The following is a 25,984-nucleotide window of genomic DNA, read 5'->3' as shown; positions in this document are numbered from 1 at the left end:
CCGGCGGATCACGTGACCCGGCCGCTTCCTGGAGCCTGGATGCACAGGCGCTCTCCAGTCTCCTTGACAGCTTCCCCGTGCAGGGAGAGTGCGCGCCGCCGCTTGAGGCAGTGTCCGCAGCCCGCCGCTCGCTCCGCATTTTGCGGCTTTGCCGGCTCTGTAAGTGCACTGGCTGAAATGCTTGTTAAGAGCTAGACCTTCACCTCTTTGAGCATCAGTTTCCTCCTTTATTAAATTCGCAGGCAATGAGGGATCAAGATGAGGATCAAATGTCACGCGGTTTGTGAATTGTAACCCGCTGTGCCTAGGTGAATTACCTTCTGCCGTCATAGGATTGTTTTGAGGCCTAAATGAACCCGTGTATGTGAAACTGGTTTTTCGGCAATAGAAGAAGAGAATTAAAGTTAGAGGTTTGTGTCTGCCACCAGATACGGATTGTGAACTATAGTCAGTGTCTTATATTCGTTGTTGTGTCCCTCTGTCTGAGCGCATGGCATGTAATGGGCACCTAAAACATGTTTCTTAAGGAAGCTGGGAAATACTGATGGGGCAGGAATTCCAAGAACCTGGGTTTTCTCTCATTGCCATAGTGGCAGGGTATGGCACGTAAGCAGAGCACAGCAAAGAGCCTTGAAGCCGCAGCTCTGAGCACTGAGTGATTTAACGAGTGGTGTCTAAGACGCTTCATGGTACCCACCAGTCCCAACTCGGGCTAAACCAACTGTCCACGTGGAAAACTGCAGGTGTACTGTTTGTGTGCCACAGGAATCTACAAACAGGAGGGACACAGAGTCATTTGAGATAGTATGCATATGAAAAAGTGGCCATGTGGTTAGTATTTGTGAAGTTCATTTTTGCAGCCTTGCGCCCCACAGCTTTTTGTTTTCAGAACACTTTACTCTTTATTCCTTCCCCGGAGTTCCCAAAGAGTAGGGCCTGTATCTTGGTTATCAGGAACCAGGTCTAACAGAGCCTGGTAGATACTCCATGTTCGGTTGAAGCAATGAATGTGGATGATTTTCCTCTTATCACCTCCTCTCCTTGGTCGTGTTGACGGGAAAGGTAGTGTCCATTTGTCTAAAGAAATAAATGAGGGGAAGGCACACAGATTGCCTGATTTCCAGCCCAGATCTCTTTCTTCTTTGTCACACAGGTATTGGAACTAGTTCAGGATCTCAATCCGCGGGCAGAAGCACAAATGGGGAGTAGATGGAACCAGCTTTCACCTGCTGAGCGTATTCTGTACTATTCATTAGAATTTTTAGATCGTATGTTATGTCAGTTGTTAAGACTATGGATAACATGTTAAAGGAAGCAGAGATGTGAACAGCAGACTGGCATCTTTGTTGCTGATGTGCGTGCTCCCCCTACTGTCCAATGGTAGAGGCTCAGCATCTTCCTTTGATGTCTGAACCTGGTAAGGCCCATGCGCGCTGGATCTTCTTGTTGATGGGGGTACGCAGGCAGATAACTGGCCCCCCACAGGACCCATGGCACCTCTTCAGACTTGCTGCCTTCCTTCCTTTCCTCTTTTTGACCAACACGTGTTCACTACTAACTGTTCCTGGCATTGTACTAAATACCCAGAATATATACATGAAAAAGACATGGTTCTTGCTCTTCAGGGAGTTTGACCACCACCATAGGGGACAAACAGGACTGACAGTATCCAGCCCTTAATTTCTTTTTTATAATTGGAGTATAGTTGATTTACAGTGTTTCAGGTGTATGGCAAGGTGATTCAGCATATACATATATCTTTTTCAGATTCTTTTCCATTATAGTTATTGAATATAGTTCCCTGTGCTATACAGTAGGTCCTTGCTGTTTATCTATTTTATATATAGTAGTGTGTATCTATTAGCTCCAAATTCCCAATTTATCCCTCCCCCCTTTTCCGCTTTGGTAACCATGTTTTTTTTCTATGTCTGTGAGTCTATTTCTGTTTTGTAAATAAGTTCATTTGTATCTTTTTTTAGATTCCACATATAAATGATATCATATGATATTTATCTTTCTCTGATTTACTTCACTTAGTATGATAATCTAGGTCCATCCATGTTGCTGCAAATGGCATGATTTCATTCTTTTTTATGGCTGAGTAATATTCCATTGTGTGTGTGTGTGTGTGTGTGTGTGTGTGTGTGTGTGTGTGTGTATGTATGCCAATGGACATTGTTTTTTAATATTTATTTATTTGGCTGTGTCAGGTCTTAGTTGTGGCAGGTGCAGTCTTGCGTTGCAGCGCACAGGCTTCTCTCTAGTTGTGGCTTGCAGGCTCTAGAGTGCGTGGGCTCAGTAGTTGCAGCGCTTGGGCTTAGTTGCCCCGCAGCATGTGGGATCTTAGTTTCCTGACCAGGGATCGAACCCAGGTCCCCTGCATTGGAAGGCGATTCTTAACCACTGGGCCACCAGGGAAGTCCCTGACGATGGACATTTAGTTTGCTTCCGTGTCTTGGCTATTGTAAATAGTGCTGCTACAAACATTGGGGTGCACGTATCTTTTTGAATTAGAGTTTTCATATTTTCTGGATACCAGTCCTTAATTTCATGTAGTGAATGATACATAACAAAGTGCTTTCACTTTTCATGGATTCTTCATAGCAACCATCTGCAGAAGTATCATTATCTCTGATGAGAAACAGAGTCTCAAAGAGGTTCAGGTGATTCTCTCCGGGCAAAAAACATCAAAGTCCTTTGGAAATAAAACAAGAGTTCTTCAGTTCCCTAACCTTTAATTAAATGGTTTGCTGGGGTGTAAAGCTAGGCCACACTTGTCAGAACACACACCGGGGTTTAACTTTTAGTTATGCTTATCTGAATCCAGGAACTTCAGTATAGTGAGGAAGATAAGAAGGCTGACTACACAGAAAATGATCGAGTGTACAAATTCACTTACAGTTCTGCATACTGAGAACTGGAGTTCTGAGGAGACTAAACATGAAGAAGCAACTCAAGTCTTTAGCTTGAAATTAAAGAGATCACAACTCAGAATCAAGAATTGCCTAGCAATGCCCTTTCTTTTGCCCTTCAGCCAACTGCAGCCCATGCAGTCATTTCCACTAGAGCAAAACAGGAACACTACTTGTTCTAGCTGCAAGCTTTTATTTTCTATTATTTCCCCCCTCATCTAGCTCTCTGGGAAGAAACCATTTTTTAGACTACTGGAAAGTCTGGTTTTTTTCTCTTAGCCCCTAAAAAGACCAGCAGCAGTTTCCACTTTAGGAACAAGAAGGTCAACCTAAAATAAACTCAGAGGTCTTACAGTGTAAGAGAGTCCAGGGCTCCAAGGCTACCATGAAACAGGAGAAAGAAGCAATTAACTGATTATTGATTGTGAAAATCTAGCCTACAAAAAGAGAAATTCCCCATGAACTTGGCAAAGCACTTAACCTAGCTTTTAACACTGCAATAGTGCACATCTTTTAGTTTTATTTCTCTAGACAAAAAACAAAAACAATAAAAAAGTTAACTAATGTATATTTGGTGCTTAAGATGTCCCAAGCCCTGTGTAAAGCACTTTACTACCTTCTTTTTTTTTAAAGTTAGAGGAACCACTAAACAGGCTCTTTTTTATTTATTTATTTATTTGCACCGGGCCTTAGTTGCAGCGGGCAGGCTCCTTAGTTGCAGCTCCAGGGCTCCTTAGTTGCAACTCACCCGCTCTTAGTTGCGGCACACAGACTCCTTAGTTGTGGCACACGAACTCTTAGTTGCAGCATGCATGTGGGATCTAGTTCCCTGACCAGGGATTGAACCTGGGCCCCCTGCATTGGGAGCGTGGAGTCTTATCCACTGTGCCACCAGGGAAGTCCCTACCACCTTCTTTAATTTTGACACCAACCCTGTGAGGCACATACCAGCATGCCTCTTTAAATGATGTCGAAACTGAGGCTCAGGAGAGCTAAACAACTTGCCTAGAATCACACAGGTAGGAAGTAGTGGGGTTCACAGACAAATCCAGGTCTGCAGACTCCAAAGCCCTGTATTCTATGGGATCAGTTTTTTTGTTTGTTTGTTTTTTTTGCAGTACGCGGGGCTCTCACTGTTGTGGCCTCTCCCGTTGCGGAGCACAGGTTCTGGACGCACAGGCTCAGCGGCCATGGCTCACGGGCCCAGCCGCTCTGCGGCACGTGGTATCCTCCCGGACCGGGGCACGAACCCGTGTCCCCTGCATTGGCAGGTGGACTCCCAACCACTGCGCCACCAGGGAAGCCCTGATCAGTTATTTTTTAAAGAGCACTCAAGTCCATAAATTTGTTCATAAGTCTGAGTCATTTTTCTATGTGATCATGAAGTCATAGAATTCAAGAACCCCAAAAGTCTTGCTTTCTCTCCTTGACACATAATAATCCCCATCTCAGTGCAAGCTGAGAAATGTTCCTAAGCCTTTGTCTCCTCATCACCCCCGCCCCCTCATCTTATTAAAACTCATAATGCCAGGACTTCCCTGGTGATCCAGTGGTTAAGAATCTGCCTCCCAATGCAGAGGACACGGGTTCAATCCCTGGTTGGGGAACTAAGATCCCATGTGCCACAGAGCACCTAAGCCTGCACGCTGTAACTACTGAGCCCACGCACCACAACTACTGAGCCCGTGCGCTCTGGAGCCCACGCGCTGCAACTAGAGAGAAGCCCCATGCCACCGCAACTACTGAGCCCATGCGCCGCAACTACAGAGCCCGTGTGCCACAACTGCAGAGCCTGCATGCCATGGAGCCCGCACGCTGCAAAGAAGAGCCCGTGCACCACAACTAAGAACCAATGCAGCCAAAATAAATAAATTAATAAATGTTAAAAAAAACTCATTATGCCAAGACTTTATTTTTTTTTCCTTTTGACCATGCCACACAGCTTGTGGGATCTTAGTAAGCACAGAGTCCTAACTGCTGGACCACCAGGGAATTCCCACCAAGACTTTAAAAATGAATTAATATTCTAATGTTAGTAAGGATACAGGGGCTGTCATCCACTGCTGTTGGGGAGTGCATGTTGGTAAACCTTTCTGGAGGACAATTTGGCAATATGTATCAAATGCCTAAAAACCAGAATTTAAGGCCACATTTCCACTTTTATAAATTTATTTATTTATTTATTTTTGGCTGCGTTGGGTCTTTGTTGCTGTGTGTGGGCTTTCTCTAGTTGTGTTCTCTAGTTGCGGTGAGCAGGGGCTACTCTTCATTGCGCTGCGCGGGCTTCTCATTGCCATGGCTTCTCGTTGCGGAGCATGGTCTGTAGGCACGCGGGCTTCAGTAGTTGTGGCTTGCAGGCTCTAGAGCACAGTCTCAGTAGTTGTGGCTCACGGGCTTTCTTGCTCCGTGGCATGTGGGATCTTCCTGGGCCAGGGCTCGCACCCATGTCCCCTGCATTGGCAGGCGGATTCTCAACCACTGTGCCACCAGGAAGCCCTCCACTTTTAGAAATTTATCCTAGGTAGATTATAAGGCATAGAGTTACATAAAAATTTATCAATAAATGTGTCCATTGCAATTTTATAACAGCACAAAGAACATCTTAATTGTCAAATAGTAATTTTGGTAATTTTAAAATTTTATTTATTTATTTATTATTTTTGGCTGCGTTGGGTCTTCGTTGCTGCGCACAGGCTTTCTCTAGTTTTTGCGAGCAGGTGCTACTCTTCATTGTGGTGCATGGGCTTCTCATTGCAGTGGCTTCTCTTGTTGCAGAGCACGGGCTCCAGGTGCGTGGGCTTCAGTAGTTGTGGCATGCAGGCTCAGTAGTTGTGGCTCGTGGCCTCTAGAGCTCAGGCTCAGTAGTTGTGGCGCACAGGCTTAGTTGCTCCGTGGCATGTGGGATCTTCCCGGACCAGGGATCGAACCCATGTACCCTGCATTGGCAGGCGGATTCTTGACCACTGTGCCACCAGGGAAGTCCTTGGTAATTAAATATTGTATTTCTCTATGCTATAATTCCATAAATATAGCTACTGAAAATTCTGGACAGAAAAAATATGACATAGGAATGTGGTAAAAGAGTGTGTATCGATTGATATACATTATAATACTATAAGTGATTTAATCTAGAAAATGGAATTGTGAGTGGTTATTTATTTTTTTTGAATTTTATTTATTTTTTGTACAGCAGGTTCTTATTAGTTATCTATTTTATACATATCAGTGTATACATATCATTCCTAATCTACCAGTTCATCCCACCACAACCCCCTCCCCCCACCACCACTTTCCCCCCCTTGGTGTCCATACGTTTGTTCTCTACATCTGTGTCTCTATTTCTGCCCTGCAAACCGGTTCATCTGTACCGTTTTTCTAGGTTCCACATATATGCGTTAATATACGATGTTTTTTTTTCTCTTTCTGACTTACTTCACTCTGTATGACAGTCTCTAGATCCATCCACGTCTCAACAAATGACCCAATTTCGTTCCTTTTTATGGCGGAGTAATATTCCATCGTATATATGTACCACATCTTTTTTATCCATTCGTCTGTCGATGGGCATTTACGTTGCTTCCATGACCTGGCTATTGTAAATAGTGCTGCAATGAACATTGGGGTGCATGTGTCTTTCTGAATTATGGTTTTCTCTGTGTATATGCCCAGTAGTGGGATTGCTGGGACATATGGTAATTCTATTTTTAGTTTTTTAAGGAACCTCCATACTGTTCTCCATAGTGGCTGTATCAATTTACATTCCCACCAACAGTGCAAGAGGGTTCCCTTTTCTCCACACCCTCTCCAGCACTTGTTGTTTGTAGATTTGTGTCTCCAGACAAATTTTAAGATTTTTTGTTCTAGTTCTGTAAAAAATGCCACTGGTAATTTGATAGGGATTTCATTGAATCGTAGATTGCTTTGGGTAGTTTAGTCATTTTCACGATATTGCTTCTTCCAATCCAAGAGCGTGGTATATCTCTCCATCTGTTTGTGTCATCTTTGATTTCTTTCATCAGTGTCTTATTGTTTTCTGAGTACAGGTCTTTTACCTCCTTAGGCGGGTTTATTCCTAGGTATTTTATTTTGTTTGTTGAAATGGTGAATGGGATTGTTTCTTTAATTTCTCTTTCGGATCTTTTGTTGTTAGTGTATAAGAATGCAAGAGATTTCTGTGCATTAATTTTGTATCCTGCAACTTTACCAAATTCATTGATTAGCTCTAGTAGTTTTCTGGTGGCATTTTTAGGATTCTGTATGTATAGTATCATGTCATCTGCAAACAGTGACAGTTTTACTTCTTCTTTTCCAATTTGTGTTCCTTTTATTTCTTTTGCTTCTCTGATTGCCCTGGCTAGGACTTCCAAAACTGTGTTGAATAATGGTGGTGAGAGTGGACATCCTTGTCTTGTTCCTGATCTTAGAGGAAATGCTTTCAGTTTTTCACCATTAAGAATGATGTTTGCTGTGGGTTTGTCATATATGGCCTTTATTATACTGAGGTAGGTTCCCTCTATGCCCACTTTCTGGAGAGTTTTTATCATAAATGGGTGTTGAATTTTGTCAAAAGCTTTTTCTGCATCTGTTGAGATGATCATATGGTTTTTCTCCTTCACCTTGTTAATATGGTGTATCACATTGATTGATTTACGTATATTGAAGAATCCTTGCATCCCTGGGATAAATCCCATTTGATCATGGTGTATGATCCTTTTAATGTGTTGTTGGATTCTGTTTGCTAGTATTTTGTTGAGGATTTTTGCTTCTGTGTTCATCAGTGATATTGGCCTGTAGTTTTCTTTTTTTGTGACATCTTTGTCTGGTTTTGGTATCAGGGTGATGGTGGCCTCATAGAATGAGTTTGGGAGTGTTCCTTCCTCTGCCATTTTTTGGAAGAGTTTGAGAAGGATGGGTGTTAGCGCTTCTCTAAATGTTTGATAGAATTCACCTGTGAAGCCATCTGGTCCTGGACTTTTGTTTGTTGGAAGATTTTTTTTTTTTTTTTTTTTTTGCGGTACGTGGGCCTCTCACTGTTGTGGTCTCTCCCGTTGCGGAGCACAGGCTCCAGACGCACAGGCTCAGCGGCCATGGCTCACGGGCACAGCCGCTCCACGGCATGTGGGATCTTCCCGGACCGGGGCGTGAAGCCGTGTCCTCTGCATCGGCAAGCGGACTCTCAACCACTGCGCCACCAGGGAAGCCCTGTTGGAAGATTTTTAATCACAGTTTCAATTTCATTCCTTGTGATTGGTCTGTTCATATTTTCTATTTCTTCCTGGTTCAGTCTTGGAAGGTTATACCTTCCTACGAATTTTTCCATTTCTTCCAGGTTGTCCATTTTATTGGCATAGAGGTGCCTATAGTAGTCTCTTAGGATGCTTTGCATATCTGCGGTGTCTGTTGTAACTTCTCCTTTTTCATTTCTAATTTTATTGATTTGAGTCCTCTCCCTCTTTTTCTTGATGAGTCTGGCTAATGGTTTATCAATTTTGTTTATCTTCTCAAAGAAACAGCTTTTAGTTTTATTGATCTTTGCTATTGTTTTCTTCATTTCTATTTCATTTACTTCTGCTTTGATCTTTATGATTTCTTTCCTTCTACTAACTTTGGGTTTTGTTTGTTCTTTTTTCTCTTGTTCCTTTAGGTGTAAGTTTAGATTGTTTATTTGAGATTTTTCTTGTTTCTTGAGGTAGGTTTGTATTGCTATGAACTACCCTCTTAGAACTGCTTTTGCTGCATCCCATAGGTTTTGGATTGTTGTGTTTTCATTGTCATTTGTCTCTAGGTAATTTTTTGATTTCCTCTTTGATTTCTTCAGTGATCTCTTGGTTATTTAGTAACGTATTGTTTGGCCTCCATGTGTTTGAGTTTTTTACGTTTTTTTCCCTGTAACTGATTTCTAATCTCATAGCATTGTGGTCAGAAAAGATGCTTGATACAATTTCAGTTTTCTTAAATTTACTGAGGCTTGATATGTGACCCAAGATGTGATCAATCCTGGAGAATGTTCCATGTGCACTTGAGAAGAAAGTGTAATCTGCTGTTTTAGGATGGAATGTCCTATAAATATCAATTAAATCTGTCTGGTCTATTGTGTCATTTAAAGCTTGTGTTTCCTTATTAATTTTCTGCCTGGATGATCTGTCCATTGGTGTAAGTGAGCTGTTAAAGTCCCCCACTATTATTGTGTTACTGTCGATTTCCTCTTTTATAGCTGTTAGCAGTTGCCTTATGTATTGAGGTGCTCCTGTGTTGGGTGCATATATAATTGTTATATCTTCTTCTTGGATTGATCCCTTGGTCATTATGTAGTGTCCTTCCTTATCTCTTGTAACATTCTTTATTTTAAAGTCTATTTTATTTGTTATGAGTATTGCTACTCCAGCTTTCTTTCGATTTCCATTTGCATGGAGTATCTTTTTCCATCCCCTCACTTTCAGTCTGTAGTGTCCCTAGGTCTGAAGTGTGTCTCTTGTAGACAGCTTATATATGCTGTTTTGTTTTTGTATCCATTCAGTGAGCCTGGGTCTTTTGGTTGGAGCATTTAATCCGTTCACGTTTAAGGTAATTATTGATATGTGTGTTCCTATTACCATTTTCTTAATTGTTATGGGTTTGTTTTTGTAGGTCCTTTTCTTCTCTTGTGTTTCCCACTTAAAGAAGTTCCTTCAGTGTTTGTTGTACAGCTGGTTTGGTGATGCTGAATTCTCTTAGCTTTTGCTTATCTGTAAAGCTTTTGCTTTCTCTGTTGAATCTGAATGAGATCCTCGATGGGTAGAGTAACCTTGGTTGTAGGTTCTTCCCTTTCATCACTTTAAATATATCGTGCTAGTCCCTTGTAGGCAACAGCTACATGATTCATTTAAGTTGTTGAATGTAATTGTGGCTTGTAGAGTTTCTGCTGAAGAAATCAGCTGTTAACCTTATGGGAGTTCCCTTGTATGTTGTCATTTTTCCCTTGTTGCTTTCAATAATTTTTCTTTGTCTTTAATTTTTGTCAACTTGATTACTATGTGTCTCAGCATGTTTCTCCTTGGGTTTATCCTGCCTGGGACTCTCTGCACTTCCTGGACTTGGGTGGCTATTTTCTTTCCCATGTTAGGAAAGTTTTCGACTATAATCTCTTCAAATATTTTCTCGGGTTCTTTCTCTCTCTCTTCTCCTTCTGGGACCCCTATAATGTGAATGTTGTTGAGTTTAATGTTGTCCCAGAGGTCTTTTAGGCTGTCTTCATTTCTTTTCAATCTTATTTCTTTCCATTCTTTTTTCTTTATTCTGTTCCATGGCAGTGAATTCCACCATTCTGTCTTCCAGGTCACTTATCCATTCTTCTGCCTCAGTTTTCCTGCTATTGATTCTTTCTAGTGTATTTTTCATTTCAGTTATTGTATTGTTCATCTCTGTTTGTTTGTTCTTTAATTCTTCTGGGTGTTTGTTCTTTAATTCTTCTAGGTCTTTGTTAAACATTTCTTGCATCTTCTCAGTCTTTGCCTCCATTCTTTTTCCAAGGTCCTGGATCACCTTCACCATCATTATTCTAAATTCTTTTTATGGAAGGTTGTCTATCTCCACTTCATTTAGTTGTTTTTCTGGGGTTTTATCCTGTTCCTTCATCTGGTACAAAGTCCTCTGCATTTTCATTTTGTCTGTCTTTTTGTCTGTCTGTCTTTGTGAATGTGGTTTTCCTTCCACAGACTGCAGAATTGTAGTTCTTGCTTCTGCTGTCTGCCCTCTGGTGAATGAGGCTATCTCGAGTGGTTTTTATTCTTTGTTTTTCCTGTGTTCCTCCAGTTTTCTTCAATAACCAGACATTTCTTTTGTAATTCTAAAAACATTTTTATAAAAATAGAAAAAAAAAACTTATCCTGGTGCTTCTCCTGCCTAAGGTTACAGTAAAATCAAGCCCTCTAGTCCTTTGTGTGACACATACAAAATAATTTTTAAATTTTTTATTGAAGTATAACATGTAAACAGAAAAATGTACATACTACAATCCATTGAATTTTCCCAAAGCCACTGCAACCAGCATCCCCCAAAGCCTGCCCTACGCCCTCTTCCTACCCTGAAAGGGTAAGCACCATCCCAACTTTATCACTGTAACTTAATTTTGCCTGATTTTAAACTTTATACAAGTGAAGTCATCAACTGTGTGCTCTTTGGCTTCTGGCTTCTTTCACTCAATATTGTTTGTGGGATTCATTTAAGTTGTTGAATGTAATAGTAGACCATTTGTTTTCATTGCTGTACAGAATTCCATGGTGTGAATCTACCACTATTTATTTATCTATCCAACTATTGATGGGCATTCGGGCAGTATTCAATTTTGGGCCCTTATGAATTAAGCTATTATAAACAGTCTCTACATTTGTTAGATATACACCTAAGAATGGGGTTACTGGGTGACAACAAATTTTTTAAATTCTCCTGGATTATGTTCGCCATAATCAACATTGCCCTCAGCCCATAACATAACGTGCATGGTTTATAATGTATGAATGTGCTCTGGCTGATGTGTTCATTTTAGTCTTCTGTCAGTTTGGCACATGTTCTGCAAGACGGCAACTTTCTTCCCTTGGGTTTCTACACAGTGTGGGGGAAGGGGTGTAGTCCTCAAATGTTATTACAGGTTATTCTGGAGAACTAGTGGATTCAGCTGTCTTAGTTCATCTAAATCAGGTGTTTTACATTAAAAATTTCCCATTGTTTTACACCTTGCCCTTGTGAAATGCTATTCTCCTCTCTGGTCAGAGAACAAAACAGGTGACTTCCCAGAGCACTTGCACCTGCTGCACATCCCAGGGGGACAGACACCCAAGTCGAGAAGCGTAGCTGCAGCAAACTGTGCTCTCACCAAGGGTATTCTGGGAGTGGGAGCTCACTTAGGAGTAGGGGAGACTGACTTTCTTACTCTTCCAATTAAGTCATTCAACAGGTTTTTACCAAGGGCATGAAACCATGAACATACTTGTTTCCCAACAGACTGACTTCTCTGAAGGAAAGGACAAGGTCGTCCCCATCTCTGGACCCCCAGCACCTAGCACAATGCTTTCAGACGACAGAGGGCCAATAAATGTTAAAATGCATACTCTGAAAGGGATGGAAAGAATCTACCCTACTGGATAGCTGGTGAAAAGTAGAGTCAGTTATTGAGAAACAAAATCTTTCTCTGTGGAACTGAAATGACAACTTCTATGTTCATCAGTATGGCTAAACAACCCCCATGCTATGGAATGTTCTATAGCAGTAAACAAGGTGAATCTTTATGTACTGGTATGGAAAATGCTCCATGATTTATTGTTAGTTACCAAAAAGAAAAACAAGAGAGCAAGTTGCAAACAATCTAATTGTGTAACATTTTATCATTTAGAAAAAGACAACAGCTACATGTTTCAAAACACATATATGTAAATACAGAGGAAAAGGCCTGGAATATTACACATCTGATAACAGCAGATACCTCAGACAGAGTAAAGTTGTGGATATTATCAAAGGGATTTAGCTTTATCTAGAATATTGGAACTTTTTTCAAGATTACATTTGTGTATGGTGCTCCAGTGGTTAAGACTTTGTGCTCCCAATACAGGGGGCGCGGGTTCTGTCCCTGGTTGGGGAACTAAAATCCTGCATGCTACACAGCGTTGCCTTAAAAAAAAAAAAATTACATTTGTGTATTATTTGTGTAATTAAACCGTTTTAAGCAAATTTCTATTTCTACCAATTTCTCTGCTACCTGAACACTGAACTGTTAAAGGGAAGGAAAATAGACCTTTCCCTGGTACTGTCAGTAGGTTTATCTTCTAAGCATAGACACCAGACTCTCCCTAAGCCTCATAAAAAATGTAGGGAGGGCTTCCCTGGTGGTGCAGTGGTTGAGAGTCCGCCTGCCGATGCAGGGGACACGGGTTCGTGCCCCGTCCGGGAAGATCCCACATGCCGCGGAGCGGCTGGGCCCGTGAGCCATGGCCGCTGAGCCTGCGCATCCGGAGCCTGTGCTCCGCAACGGGAGAGGCCACAGCAGTGAGAGGCCCACGTACCGGAAAAAAAAAAAAAAATGTAGGTAAAGGAACAGATAAGAGTTCCTTAACCAAGCCCTGGCTGTCATAGCCAAGGCCTTCACGAGAACCTTCTGTGAAGCAAGGCCAGGCGTCGATTTCGTGAGAAAGGCGACTGATACCACGTTTAAGAAAAGTGCGCTCATCTCAGTAAAACTGGGAAAAGAAAGTGCTTTAAGGACCGTGCATATTTCTATGGGACTGCTAAGTACAGAGAGGAAAGTGAGGAGCGCCAATACCTGCCCGAGGTTCTTTAATTCAGAAAAAAAGTAAAGTGCACAAGCTTTAATGGAGGACAAACAGGAGGTGGTGCATCTGTGCTTAACCAATTACAGCTTCACAAATATTAAAAGCGTCTCTTGTGTGTAGCGATTTGCAGTTTGGAATATTCCTTCTCATACAAATTAAAGAGTCCAGGCCAACTTCTGCCACGAACACAAGCGTTATCTCCGACCCATCAGCGAATATCTCTCCTTTAGTGGCTTTAGTTTCCGCAAAGAAACAAAGGGGGGTTGAGATGGACTGAGCCAGAAGCGCATTCTCTGATTTCCAGCCAAAGCGAATACCGACCAACAAGCGAGCGCCTCTTCCGCGTGGCTGCGGAGGGGATGCCGATCTTTCCTGCTTCTCGGCCGGAGCTCCCAGATGACCAGAAGAATAGGGCCGAGCGCGAGACCGCCCGAGCGCGAGACCGCCCGTGCGCCGACTCGCTCTAGGGACCGGTCACTCCCGACCCGGGGAGTCAAACATCCAGCGCCGCGGCCGGAAAAGTCCCGCGAGCGCACCGTTACTGACGCTGGGCCGCGTGACGTGGTCCAATCCACGGCCAGCATCGGCGGTTTTCCTCCAACTGGTTGACTGGCCCCTCCGCTGCCTCCCCGGGAGCGGCTGGAGACAGAGGAGGGGGGCGGGCCTAGGACGTGGCCCAATGGGAACGCGCGCCGCGGCGGCTGGGGGCGGGGCCGGGCCCACGGCGCAGGGCCGGGCGCCGGAGGCTCCAATGAGCGCACGCCGCGTCCGGGGCCGGCTGGTTCGCTAGACGCCGCCGGGAGGTTGGTGGCTAATGTAACAGTTTGCAAACCGAGGGGAGTTGTGAAGGGCGCGGGCTTGAGGGGCGCGCTGCTGGCCTCGTGGGTCCATCGGCCGCCGCGTTTGTCCCAGAGCTGGGACCACAGGAGCGGAGGCAAGAGGTAGCGAGGGTGGGGATGGCGATGGGGACCGGCCACCCCTCCTGGAGGAGGCAGCGTGCTAGCTCCGGGGGCGGGTCGGTAGTGGGAGTGAGGGCCGCAAGAACGCCGGTGCGCTTGGCCCTGCATCTCGGTCCCCGGGGCGCCCCCACGTCTTAGGGTTGGGCCGGAACCCATTTCCGGGAGTGAGAGCCGCCGTCTTCGGCTGGTGAGGCTTAGGTGAACTCGGGGTACTCTGTACCCAACGGTGCGGAACCTTACCGTTCCAGGCACAGCGTCTGAGTAGGCAGCGGGGCCTGGTATGGGATGGAGAAGGGGAGCGGGCGGGACAACCCGAAGGGATGCTGACGATGAGACAGGCCCTTCTTCCACCCCAGCCTCGCCCAACGTCACCATCTCTCAGTTCCCGTCCAGGTCCGGCCCGGCTTTCTCCGCCAGCAGGGGAGCTCCAGGTGTAGGAAGGTAGTTGAGTCCTGGGCGGGGATCCCTGGCCGCACCCCAGGTGTCTGACAGCAGGGGCAGTGCTGGGGTGCGCCAGTTGCTGCCTATGCTGTGGACGGAAGGCCCTGGTCTCCTTTCTCCTGTCCTGTTACGTTTATTTAGGGATGTGGTGGCTGGCGGCCAGGATCTCTGCTGTTTCACCTGGGCCTTTGTGTGGGCACTTCTGAGGATGCTGAGAGTGCTTGGTTCTCATTGGGAGGGAGGGGAGGGGATGTAGACTGCTCTGCCCTGGGTGAGGAGCGAGTAGGTATGAATCTTAAAGCTTCTCTGTTCTGGATGAGGTTCTGCCTCCTTCACTCAGGGCATCCAGTTACAAGTGTTGTTTTTCTCCTCCCCCAGAGACACAATGGCAGCCACCGTCAGGAGGCAGAGGCCGAGGAGGCTAGCCTGTTGGGCCTTGATGGCAGTGCTCTTGGCAGACCTGTTGGCACTGAGTGGTGTGTACCCCAAAAGAGGCATCGAAAGAAATATAAATGAGTGAATGTTGGATGATACGTGGTGGGAAGGCAGAAAGAAGCTGGTGGTGGGAAACTCTGGACTCTTAGGTTGCCAGACCCAGACCTTTTTCTTTGTCCATTGCTGTCTTACTTTCTCCATGGAAAGCAGTGTGCTTTGATTAGCGGGGCCTCAGGAAGTGGGGGAAGAGGGGCTAATTGACAATCTGTTTCCCCTTCAGACACGCTGGCAGTGATGTCTGTGGACCTGGGCAGTGAGTCAATGAAGGTGGCCATTGTCAAGCCTGGAGTGCCCATGGAGATTGTCTTGAACAAGTGAGGGCGGCCGCAGGGTCGGGTGGGGAAAGGGAGTCTGCGCCCCAAGCCACAGTGTGTTCTTCGTAGTGCCCTTGGCAGACTTTGGTGTCTGCATGATTGATTGTATGTGCGGTGTTGAGGCTCCTGAGAACACACCCTGCCATAGACACCTGGTCCTATTGTCTCTTTTCCACAGGGAATCCCGGAGGAAAACCCCAGTGACTGTGGCCCTGAAAGAAAATGAAAGATTCTTTGGAGACAGTGCAGCAAGCATGGTGAGCTAGTAGCCCGCCCCCTTCCCAGAAGCAGTGGGCAGAGGAGAGGAGGTAACAGACCCCAGAGTCTGTTCCCTGATCGATCTCTGAGGTAGGAGGTAGGTGATGGCCAGCTTGGGAGCCTAATACTCTGCTTCTCCTTTACCTCCTCTCAGGCCATCAAGAATCCAAAGGCTACGCTGCGATACTTCCAGAACCTCCTGGGGAAGCAGGAGAATAACCCCCACGTGGCCCTTTACAGAGCTCGTTTCCCCGAGCATGAGCTGGGCTTCGACCCACAGAGGCAGACTGTGTACTTCCAAATCAGCCCGTGAGTGCCCTGCTGGGCAGGGTGGGCTCAGCGGGCCTGATGGGGTCCCCATTGGCATGTGCTCACCATTGTCCTTGCCTCGATGCCTGGCTTTCCTTGCCTCTAACTGCTTCCTTCCCCCAGGCAGCTGCAGTTCTCACCTGAGGAGGTCCTCAGCATGCTTCTCAATTACTCCCGTTCTCTGGCTGAAGATTTTGCAGGTGAGCGGCCAAGATGGGGCCAGTGGTAGCCAGGTTCCCTAGGGACTCAAATAGAGGTAGTTTTGCCTCCCAGGGAATATTTGGCAACGTCTGATGACATTTTTGGTTGTCACAACTGGGGAGCTACTGCTACTGGCATCTACCAAGTAGAAGCCAGGGGTGCTGCCAGACATCCTAGACTGCACAGGCCCGCCCCCCAAACCAAAGAATTATCTGGCCCAGAGACTTCCCTGGCAGTCCAGTCGTTAAGACTCCATGCTTCTACTGCAGGGGGCACGGGTTTGATCCCTGGCGGGGGAACTAAGGTCCTGCATGCTGCACAGTGCCACCAAGAAAAAAAGAGAGAGAATTATCTGGCCCAAAACATCAATTGTGCTGAGACTGGGAAACCCTCCTCTAAGGTCTGAAGCTGGTGGGAACTCTGTTCTGTTGTCCCCTGTAGAGCAGCCCATCAAGGATGCAGTGATCACCGTGCCAGCCTTCTTCAATCAGGCTGAGCGCCGAGCTGTGCTGCAGGCTGCGCGCATGGCTGGCCTCAAAGTGCTGCAGCTCATCAACGACAACACTGCCACTGCCCTCAGCTATGGTGTCTTCCGCCGGAAAGATATCAACAGCACTGCCCAGGTGAGCCAGGGAGGAACTGCTGACCAGACTTGCAGGGTGGCCGAGTCTGATGATGGAGGCCATTTGGCTCATTTTGCATCTTGTTTCCGTGGCTGGCCCTTGACAAAATGAGGCAACAGCCCTCAGCCCCTTCTGGAGCTGTTTGGCTTTCACTTGAGAGTTGGTACAGCCCCTTGCAGGCAGGGAGGCAGGCACCCTGGAGTTAAATAAGGTTCCTGTGACAGTGGCCTTGATGTCTCTACAGAATATCATGTTCTATGACATGGGCGCAGGCAGCACTGTGTGCACCATCGTGACCTACCAGACGGTGAAGACTAAGGACGCAGGGATGCAGCCACAGCTGCAGATCCGGGGAGTGGGGTAAGTGGGTGCTGGGACGAGGGCTGCTTGCTGAGATACCCTCGGGTCAGGGGTTTCTTCTCAGAGGGGCAGCTGCCTCACTTTCCTGCTCCCTGCAGGAAAGCTCTCCTGGTTAAAGCATCAGTCATCGTAGGGTACCTCTCCCAAAGAGCAAGGGGTAGATGGAAATTGGGGGAGGACAGTTTGGAAAGATTGAAGGGCAGGGAACGTCCCAAGCTGCTTCTGAGGAAACCCACAAGGCCATAGGCCATATGTGGAGTGTCAGATTCAATTATTTTTTTGTTCTTGTTATTCCCAGTTTACTTATCACTGGCGTTATCTTATTTCACGAACCCATTCTTTCCTGTCCATCTTTACTGCTTCTATGCTAGTCCAAACCACCATCGCCTCTTACCTGCAGAATTGAAGATCTCCCCGCTGCCAGTGTGGCCTCCCTCCAGTTCTTTTCTCCGCATCTCAGCCAGAGGGTTCTTTTCAAAATGCCAACCTGACTGTATCTCGTTTCTTTAAAAACCCTACAGTGGCTTCAAACCTTTGCCTTGGCCTATGAGGCTGTGCCTGTGTGCTCCCGGGCTCCTCCTGCTTGGCTCTGACCCTGAACCTCTTGCTCTTTGAGCTCCGGCCATCCTTGCGCTCCATGGAACTTACACACCGCACTCTCTCTCACCTCACAGTTTTTATGCATGCTTTTCCCTCTGTCTAGAATGTTCTTTCCTCTTCACCTAGTTAATCTCAACTCATCCTTCAGGTTTCAGCTCAAGCATCACTTATTCACAGAACTTTTCCTGACTTCCCTAAATAGCTGAAATTTTCCATATATGTGTTTAGTGGTGTTGTTTGTCTCTCTGTTATAACACATAGGTTGGTTAAAATTTCACATTTATATGATTATCTGGTTGCTGGATTATAAACTCTTTGACAACAGGGGGCTTGTCTTGTCTTTTTCTTCTCACAGTTGCATCTCCAGAGACAAATACATAGTTTGATGCCCAGTAGGTACAGTTGAATGAATGGGCAGATGCCTGTCGCTGTGAGGTGTCAGCCGTGTGGGTGAAGGCCAGTTTCTGTGCAGATGAAGGAGCCCTGTGTGTTCCTCATGCTTTTCCCTGTTCCCTTTCCTGCACAGGTTTGACCGCACCCTGGGGGGCCTGGAGATGGAGCTCCGGCTGCGTGAGCACCTGGCCGGGATTTTCAACGAGCAGCGCAAGGGCCAGAGAGCGAAGGACGTGCGGGAGAACCCCCGCGCTATGGCCAAGCTCCTGCGTGAGGCCAATCGACTCAAGACCATCCTGAGCGCCAATGCCGATCACATGGCCCAGGTGGTCACATGTGCTGCTTGAGGGCAAATACTCCCCACCCAGAGGGTGGAGGACCGCGCCACCCCAAGCTAGACTCCTTGTGCCCGGTGTGGCCCATCCCTTCTTCCTGTGCTTCCTTCCATCCTCCCAAAGTCCTGTTCCCTTGGTGTCTGACCTGCTCACTCAGAGAGCAGGACCTGGGTGAGAACTCTGACCCTCCTCATCCTCCCGCAGATCGAGGGCCTGATGGATGACGTGGATTTCAAGGCGAAGGTGACTCGGGCAGAGTTTGAAGAGCTGTGTGCAGACCTGTTTGAGCGGGTGCCTGGGCCCGTGCAGCAGGCCCTGCAGAGTGCCGAGATGAAGCTGGTGAGGGGGTCGTCGAGGAGGGCATGGCGGGGAGGCAGGTGGGATAGAAAGTGATGAGGTGGCAAGAAGGAGGGAGCGGGAACATCAGGGAGGAGTCGGTGCTGAGGAGGAGGGTTAACTCGGGCTGACCCATCCATCTCCCGTTCTCTCTCCCCCTGCAGGATGAGATTGAGCAGGTCATCCTAGTGGGGGGGGCCACTCGGGTGCCCAAAGTTCAGGAGGTGCTGCTGAAGGCTGTGGGCAAGTGAGTGTGGGGGCTGGGGGGCTGGGGCGGGGGCTGGAGGGCTGGGGGGGCGGGCCAGGCTGGGAGCTGCAGGTGGGTGGTGCTGAGGCTTGGGATGCTCACAGGGAGGAGCTGGGCAAGAACATCAACGCCGATGAAGCCGCCGCCATGGGCGCTGTGTACCAGGCAGCGGCGCTCAGCAAAGCCTTCAAGGTGAAGCCGTTTGTTGTCCGAGACGCGGCCATCTACCCCATCCTGGTGAGTAAGCCTGTCTGATGGGGTGACAGGCTCCCTTTACCTCTCCCAGGGCCGTCTCCCCTGCCTCCTCTAGACTGTCCGTCTGTCTTCCTGCCATTGGTGTTCCCCGCCCTTCTTCCCCGAGACCCTCCTCTGCTCCTCCAGCGTACCTCCCCTCTGCCTGCCGCGTAGGTGGAGTTCACGAGGGAAGTGGAGGAGGAGCCTGGAGTTCGCAGCCTGAAGCACAATAAGCGCGTCCTCTTCTGCCGGATGGGGCCCTACCCTCAACGCAAAGTCATCACCTTCAACCGCTACAACCATGACTTCAGCTTCCACATCAACTATGGTGACCTGGGCTTCCTGGGGCCTGAGGATCTTCGGTGAGGGGGTGGGGCAGGGGGAGGGCTCCAGGGAGGGAGGGCTTGGGGTCTGAGGGGGACACAGGGGAAGCAGGCTGTGGGCTTGGGGTTGGGCTGAGCTTCTCCTCCGGGAGGAGCTTCCATCCTGAGGGTGTCCTCAGGGAGGGCCCCGCATCTCGTGCTGGGAGGCTGTGTAGGCTAGAGCTGGGGGGGGGGGCTCCCCTTAACGGCTCTCTCCTCCCCACCCAGGGTATTTGGCTCCCAGAATCTGACCACGGTGAAGCTAAAAGGTGTGGGTGAGAGCTTCAAGAAGTATCCCGACTATGAGTCGAAGGGTATCAAGGCTCATTTCAACCTGGATGAGAGTGGCGTGCTCAGCCTCGACAGGGTGAGAGCAGGGGACCCCGTGTGCAGGGCGGGGGCCCAGGCCCCAGCAGCCTTTTCCAGAGCAGTTGCTCATGGTATTAGAACGTGATAAACGGGTTCTGGAGTTGGGTAAACCTTAGGTTAAACAAAGCTAACCAGGGACCTGGTATGGGCCGTCTCAGAGCCTGTAAATGCTCGTGGATGTTGTAAGTTTCAGGATCTGTAGCATGGTTGAGAAACCTGTCTTTAAAGGACGGTTCTGGGGGTTAATATCTTTTAGAACATACTGGGGCAGTAACGGCCCATTTGGTTGAGTGGAGAAGTGTGAGGGTGGGCGGAGGAGGAGCTACGGTCCCCTCCTGAAAGGGCTCATAATCAACAGGGCTGGCGGTGACTCCATCCAAGAGCCCGTAGAAGGAGGCAGGTGAGAGAACAGGCTGGCACACCTGGAAGTCACTTGGATGTGCCTAGCAGTCACCCGCCAGGCAGGGTGTTTGTGGGGAAAAGGTGGCTTAGCGTGTGCATTTCTTCACCTCGGATCCCTGTCTTCAGGTGGAGTCTGTGTTTGAGACGCTGGTGGAGGACAGCCCAGAAGAGGAATCTACTCTGACCAGTAAGATGAGTGTGCACACACGTATATGTGTGTGTGTCTGTGAGAGGGTGTACTTGTGTGCACTTCGGGGAGGTGGGCGGGCCATGCCCTGGGGTTGGGGGTGGAGTCAATGCTGTGGTCCCCTTTAAGTCTTTGGCTTTTCTTCTTTCTAGAACTTGGCAACACCATCTCCAGCCTGTTTGGAGGTGGCGCCGCACAAGATACTAAAGAGAATGGTACTGACACTGTCCAGGTAAGGCCAGGATGGAGCCAAGGGAGCATGGAGGATGGTGCGTGGGACCAGGCGGAGGCAGCAGGGACAGGGGGTTGGAGTGGGCATCTCAGCTGCCTAGGATGTGATAGACCTACCCCTCCTCTCAGCCCAGGCCGAGTTCACCACACCCTCCTCTGGACTCTGAGCCGTCCCTGTGCTTGAGCTCCAAGGCCCACCTTCATCTCCAAACGCTTTTCCTTTGTCCAGCTAGACTGCTGCAGTCCAGATGCCTGCTGCCAATTTCCATACAGTCGTCCTCTGTCTCCCCCAAGCTGTGTCATGGGCGGTGAGCCCCTCAAAGCAGAGCCAGTCCTGATCCCTAGGCTCTGCTAGTGACTATTGTGGGTGGGCGTGTCTGTGATTGTTTCCCAGGAGGAGGAGGAGGGGCCTGCTGAGGGGAGCAAGGCTGAGCCTGGAGAGCAAGCAGAGCCCGGGGAGGAAGCTGAGGCCCCAACAGAAGACACCTCTCCACCCCCACCCCCTGAGCCTAAGGGGGATGCAGCCCCTGAGGGAGAAAAGGCCGCAGAGAAAGACAACGGGGAAAAGCCCGAGGCCCAGGTGAGCTCTAGGCAGAGTGAGGCCAGCCTGGACCCAGTGGTTAATGGGACAGGTGCCTGCTTTGCTTCTTGGCCCCCAGAGCCCTGCCTGTGGAGGGTAGAAGGGCCAACACTTGCCCTGGCATCTTGGTCTCTTCACCCCAGAAGCCAAGTGAGAAGGGTGAGGCAGGGGCTGAGGGTGTCCCTCCAGCCCCGGAGGAAGAAAAGAAGCAGAAGCCGGCCCGGAAGCAGAGAATGGTGGAGGAGATCGGGGTGGAGCTGGTAGTCCTGGACCTGCCTGACTTGCGCCAGGATGAGCTGGCCCGCTCGGCCCAGAAGTGAGTAAAGGCTGCGAGTGTGCAGAGGGTGCCCAGGGTGTGGAATGGAGCCCCTCATGCCTGCCGCCCCTGTCCACAGACTCCAGGACCTGACGCTCCGGGACTTAGAGAAGCAGGAACGGGAAAAAGCAGCCAACAGCTTGGAAGCATTCATCTTTGAGACACAGGTTGGTCGGGTGGGAAGCACACCTGCCCCAGGCCCTGTGTGGGGGGCTGGGGAGCAGGGAGGGGGTCCTGCTCCATGAGCCTTGCCCCCAGGGCCTGCTGCATGCTTGTGCTCTTGTGCACCTCCCCAGGACAAGCTGTACCAGCCTGAGTATCAGGAAGTGTCTACCGAGGAGCAGCGTGAGGACATCTCTGGGAGACTCCATGCCGCGTCCACCTGGCTGGAGGATGAGGGCTTTGGGGCCACCACAGTGGTGAGGGACCTCCCAGGACATGGCGGGCCGGATGGGAAAGGGAGGAGAGCTGGGGTGCGAGGCTATAACGGAGGATGCAGGGCTGGCTCCAGGGCTGACATGTCATCCCCTCAACCCTCTGCCCTCTCCCTTCCCCACATCCATCAGATGTTGAAGGAGAAGCTGGCCGAGCTGAGGAAGCTGTGTCAAGGCTTGTTTTTCCGGGTGGAAGAGCGCAAGAAGTGGCCCGAGCGGCTGTCTGCCCTCGATAACCTCCTCAACCATTCCAGCATGTTCCTCACGTGAGCGGCCCCTTCGCTTTTCTTCCTCATTCAGTCCCGCCCTGTCCCTCCTGGACTGATGGTCTCCTCTCTGGCTGCAGGGGAGCCCGGCTCATCCCAGAGATGGACCAGATCTTCACGGAGGTGGAGATGACAACGTTAGAGAAAGTCATCAACGAGACCTGGGTAATCCCCGTGTAAATACTTAACTGGAGACTTACCTGGTGAGGTGGGCTGTCCTAGGCAGCGTGGGAGATACGGAGAAACGGAGAGCTGGCAGCCTCTGCGTCCGGGCTTGACAGCTAATCCGGAAGGCAGAAGATGGTTGCGTTTGAGGCCGTGTCGGATTAGTCCCAGACTAGAGTCATAGCCATGAGTCGTCAACCAGACGAGCGACAGAGCCCATCCCCGTGAGGTTAGAGAAAGCTGCTTTGAGGAGCTGGGACTTGAGCTGGATGCAGAAGGTGGGCCAGGGTTTGGGGAGGGGAGAATGACTTGTCATGAGAAGCAGAAACTGTTTTGAATGTGGGGACGTTTTTTTTTTTTTGAGCCAGAGCTCAGAAGTGGAGAGAGAAGGAGAAAATAATTAAGAGGTTCAGCTGTAGTTAGTGCATAGTAATAGGATGTAAGCCAGAAACGTGTAGTTTGGGACTCCCATGTGGACAGTCTCGAATGCCATTCTGAGGGGTCTGCTTACTTCTGGGGCTGACGGCCACGGGCAGCAGTGATTTGGGGTCTGGGGGAAGAGCCTGTGGTTTGTTGGGGGGTGTATTTCACCTGGGACAGAGGCGTCTGCCATGTCCGTGGCTGGCTCTGAGCCTGTCCTCGCCCACAGGCCTGGAAGAATGCAACCGTGGCCGAGCAGGCCAAGCTTCCTGCCACAGAGAAGCCCGTGTTGCTCTCAAAAGACATCGAGGCCAAGATGATGGCCCTGGACCGAGAGGTGCAGTATCTGCTCAATAAGGCCAAGTTTGCCAAGCCCCGGCCCCGGCCCAAGGACAAGAATGGGACCCGGGCAGAGCCTCCCCTCAATGCCAGTGCCAGTGACCAGGGGGACAAGGTCATCCCTCCAGCAGGTGAGGGCAGGGTGCCTGGTTCCAGGTGCTACTGGGCAGCAAGAAGCTTTCCTTTCCCTCCCGGGACTACATTTTCCTCCTGGTTTCCCTCCAGGCCAGACTGAAGATGCAAAGCCCATCTCAGAGCCTGAGCAAGAGACTCGTGAGTTGGGGGAAACTGATTGGGAATACGGGCATCACTTAGCCGAGGGGTCGGCAAACTTGCAGGTACAGCCTCTTTGCAGACGGCCTGTGAGCAGTGAACGGCCTTAGAAGGTTATTTCCAAAAACGAAATATGGAAAGAGACCTAGTGTGGCTCACAAATCCTAAAATATTTGCTATCTGGCTCTTTGCAGGAAAAGTTTGCCATCCCCTCCGTTAGCCCCTTCCTTCCTTTGCAGACACTAACCCATTCCTTCCCGAAAGCAGGATCTGAACCGGCAGACTCTGAACCTCTGGAGTTAGGGGGTCCCGCAGCAGGTGAGGGCAGAGTGGGAGATGGGGGGTACCGGGAAGCCTAGCAGTGTCTGGGGGGGAGATGCCTGCCCAGAACTGGGCCCGTTCCCTCCATCTCACTTGCTTTTGTTCCTTTGCTCTCCCCCAACTCCCACCAGAATCTGAACAGAAGGAGCAGCCTACAGGACAGAAGCCAACTTTGAAGAATGATGAACTATAACCCCCGCCTCCCAGTTCCCCACTCGTCCCCACCCCCTTCTCTTACCACCTCTATTTATTAAACACCAAGGGCTGGGGGAGGGGTTGGCCCCGCCCTCAGAGGCTTAAGTTCCTCTTCTCTCACCTGTGATTGGAGGTGTGGAGAAGGGGGAGGAAGGGACAGCTCACCAGTTCTTCTGGAGTAGTTCTGTGGTTAAAACTGAAATTGTTCCATTCCCCAATCCCACCTTCTGGTTCCCTACCCATCCAGGCCCTAGTTTGGGAAAAATCACTATTAGGTCTTAATTCTTCGCCTGTGGGTAGGTGAGAGGATGGCCATCGGTAGTTGGTTGACAGACCTGGTAGTGGGAAGGGTGTCCTGGCTTATTAGAGGGTCTCCAGTCTTTTCTGGTCATCCTTCCCTCCCTCCCTCCCTCCTCCACCACGAGATCAATGCCACACAGGCCAGTGTCTGCAGAGCCTTGGTTACCAGGTTTGATTTCTGAGCGCCTGTCTGTGCTCTTGCCTCCTCCAGGGTTTTTTCTCTGAAAACCCCCGCCCCCATGCCTCCTCCCCTGGGTCTCCTTGGCTTCCTCTTGCAAGTTGGGCAGTCCTCTGCCTCTAGGCCAGAGCCCTTCCATCTGGACTGCCTAAGTCAATCTAGGTCGACTCCCACCCACACGTACAAACCCCCGGTGGCCAGAGTAGGCAGGGAGAAGGTGAAGAAGGGAATCCAGCTGCCTCTGCAGGGAGTGAGATGTGTGAAAACCCTGTAGCTCCCCTGCCTGTGGACTCGGGCCTAGGAAAGCTGTGTGCAGTGGCTGGCACAGGATGCCAGCGTCCTGCAAGCACTGCTGAAAACTGCATCTTCCTAGTAGCCTGGTACTCATTGGCCCTTTGACTTCCTGCCCCCATTCTCTCCGCTTCTGTTCTGCCCTCTCAGAGCCTTTCCCTCACTTCCTGGCCCCCTGGGCTGACCAAAATGTGCTTTCTACTGTGAGCCCCTGTCCTAAGACCCTGGGGGCAGGAGAGACCATGGCGTGAATGTAAAAATGCCACCTTGCTCTGTTGGAGGCAGGCCTTGTGGGGGGAAGGAAGAGGGTACAGGTTGGCCTTTCTTATTAATGTGTTGCTCTGCTGGGATGGGGGCCCTTTTACCCACCACACTGGTGTTGGGCAGCCTGCCCTTCAGGATCCCATCTGTAGCAGGGGCCAGGGCTGCCACCCCAACTCCCAGGACAAGGGGGAGCCTGCTTGTGTCTGTCTCTTGTGTTGTTTTCCTCTTTTTTTTTTTTTTTTGCCACATTGGCAGAAATGTGACCCAAGTGTCCTACCCTGTCCTGTATGTTTGAGTTGTTTCACTAGCAGTTGAGGCTGGTTGGACAGCTTTGAGTCAAGTTGTACTTTGCTCCATTGTTAATTGAAAAGCTGTTTCAATAACATATTTTCTACAGTTTTTTGTGCTGTGAATTTTTTAAAATATGTTTACTTCTTGAATATAAATAATGCATGTTTATAATGGAAAATTTGGAAGGTAGAAGTTTGAATAACAAAATTGCCTATAATACTACCACCAAAACATCATTAACATTTTAGACTTAGATTTTTAGACTTTTTAGACATTTTAGACATTTTAGACTTACACTTAGATTCATGTATGTAATTTTTCTTCATGAGAACAAAACTGGTTTTATTTTTCCCCTGACATCATTTGGATCCCTATATTCCAGCTATTTTTAGGTAATAATCCATTTTTAAGGTAACAACCTCATTTTACAAATAAGAAATCAGCAGTTCATAGAGGTTCAGAGGTCCAAGGAATCAGAGGTA

General features: G+C 48.8%; 1 protein-coding gene across 13 annotated transcripts; it reads left to right on the top strand.

Annotated features, from left to right (window-relative positions):
• Positions 1 to 12: 12 nt before the first annotated feature.
• HYOU1 (hypoxia up-regulated 1) lies at positions 13 to 25,607 on the top strand. 13 transcript variants are annotated; one of them, XM_067751258.1, is made up of 27 exons: positions 13,952 to 14,016; positions 14,529 to 14,613; positions 14,992 to 15,089; positions 15,329 to 15,422; positions 15,601 to 15,679; positions 15,835 to 15,989; positions 16,113 to 16,189; positions 16,632 to 16,813; positions 17,058 to 17,173; positions 18,300 to 18,492; positions 18,706 to 18,840; positions 19,002 to 19,084; positions 19,189 to 19,321; positions 19,493 to 19,680; positions 19,909 to 20,047; positions 20,578 to 20,638; positions 20,791 to 20,870; positions 21,264 to 21,449; positions 21,593 to 21,765; positions 21,845 to 21,932; positions 22,062 to 22,184; positions 22,332 to 22,465; positions 22,546 to 22,630; positions 23,280 to 23,520; positions 23,615 to 23,662; positions 23,930 to 23,980; positions 24,115 to 25,607. In XM_067751258.1, exons 3-27 carry the CDS (start codon positions 14,999 to 15,001, stop codon positions 24,174 to 24,176), a joined length of 2,997 nt encoding a protein of 998 aa, XP_067607359.1. In that variant the 5' UTR covers positions 13,952 to 14,016; positions 14,529 to 14,613; positions 14,992 to 14,998; the 3' UTR covers positions 24,177 to 25,607. The 13 variants fall into 13 exon arrangements, with proteins under 13 accessions (XP_067607364.1, XP_067607358.1, XP_067607359.1 ...); XM_067751262.1 differs by having other exon boundaries at positions 13,970 to 14,016; positions 14,555 to 14,613; XM_067751256.1 differs by having other exon boundaries at positions 14,013 to 14,154.
• The last annotated feature ends 377 nt before the right edge of the window (positions 25,608 to 25,984 follow it).

Source organism: Pseudorca crassidens, chromosome 9, assembly GCF_039906515.1.
Source record: "Pseudorca crassidens isolate mPseCra1 chromosome 9, mPseCra1.hap1, whole genome shotgun sequence".
Lineage (NCBI taxonomy): Eukaryota > Metazoa > Chordata > Mammalia > Artiodactyla > Delphinidae > Pseudorca > Pseudorca crassidens.
This window is presented reverse-complemented; position numbering and strand designations above follow the sequence as displayed.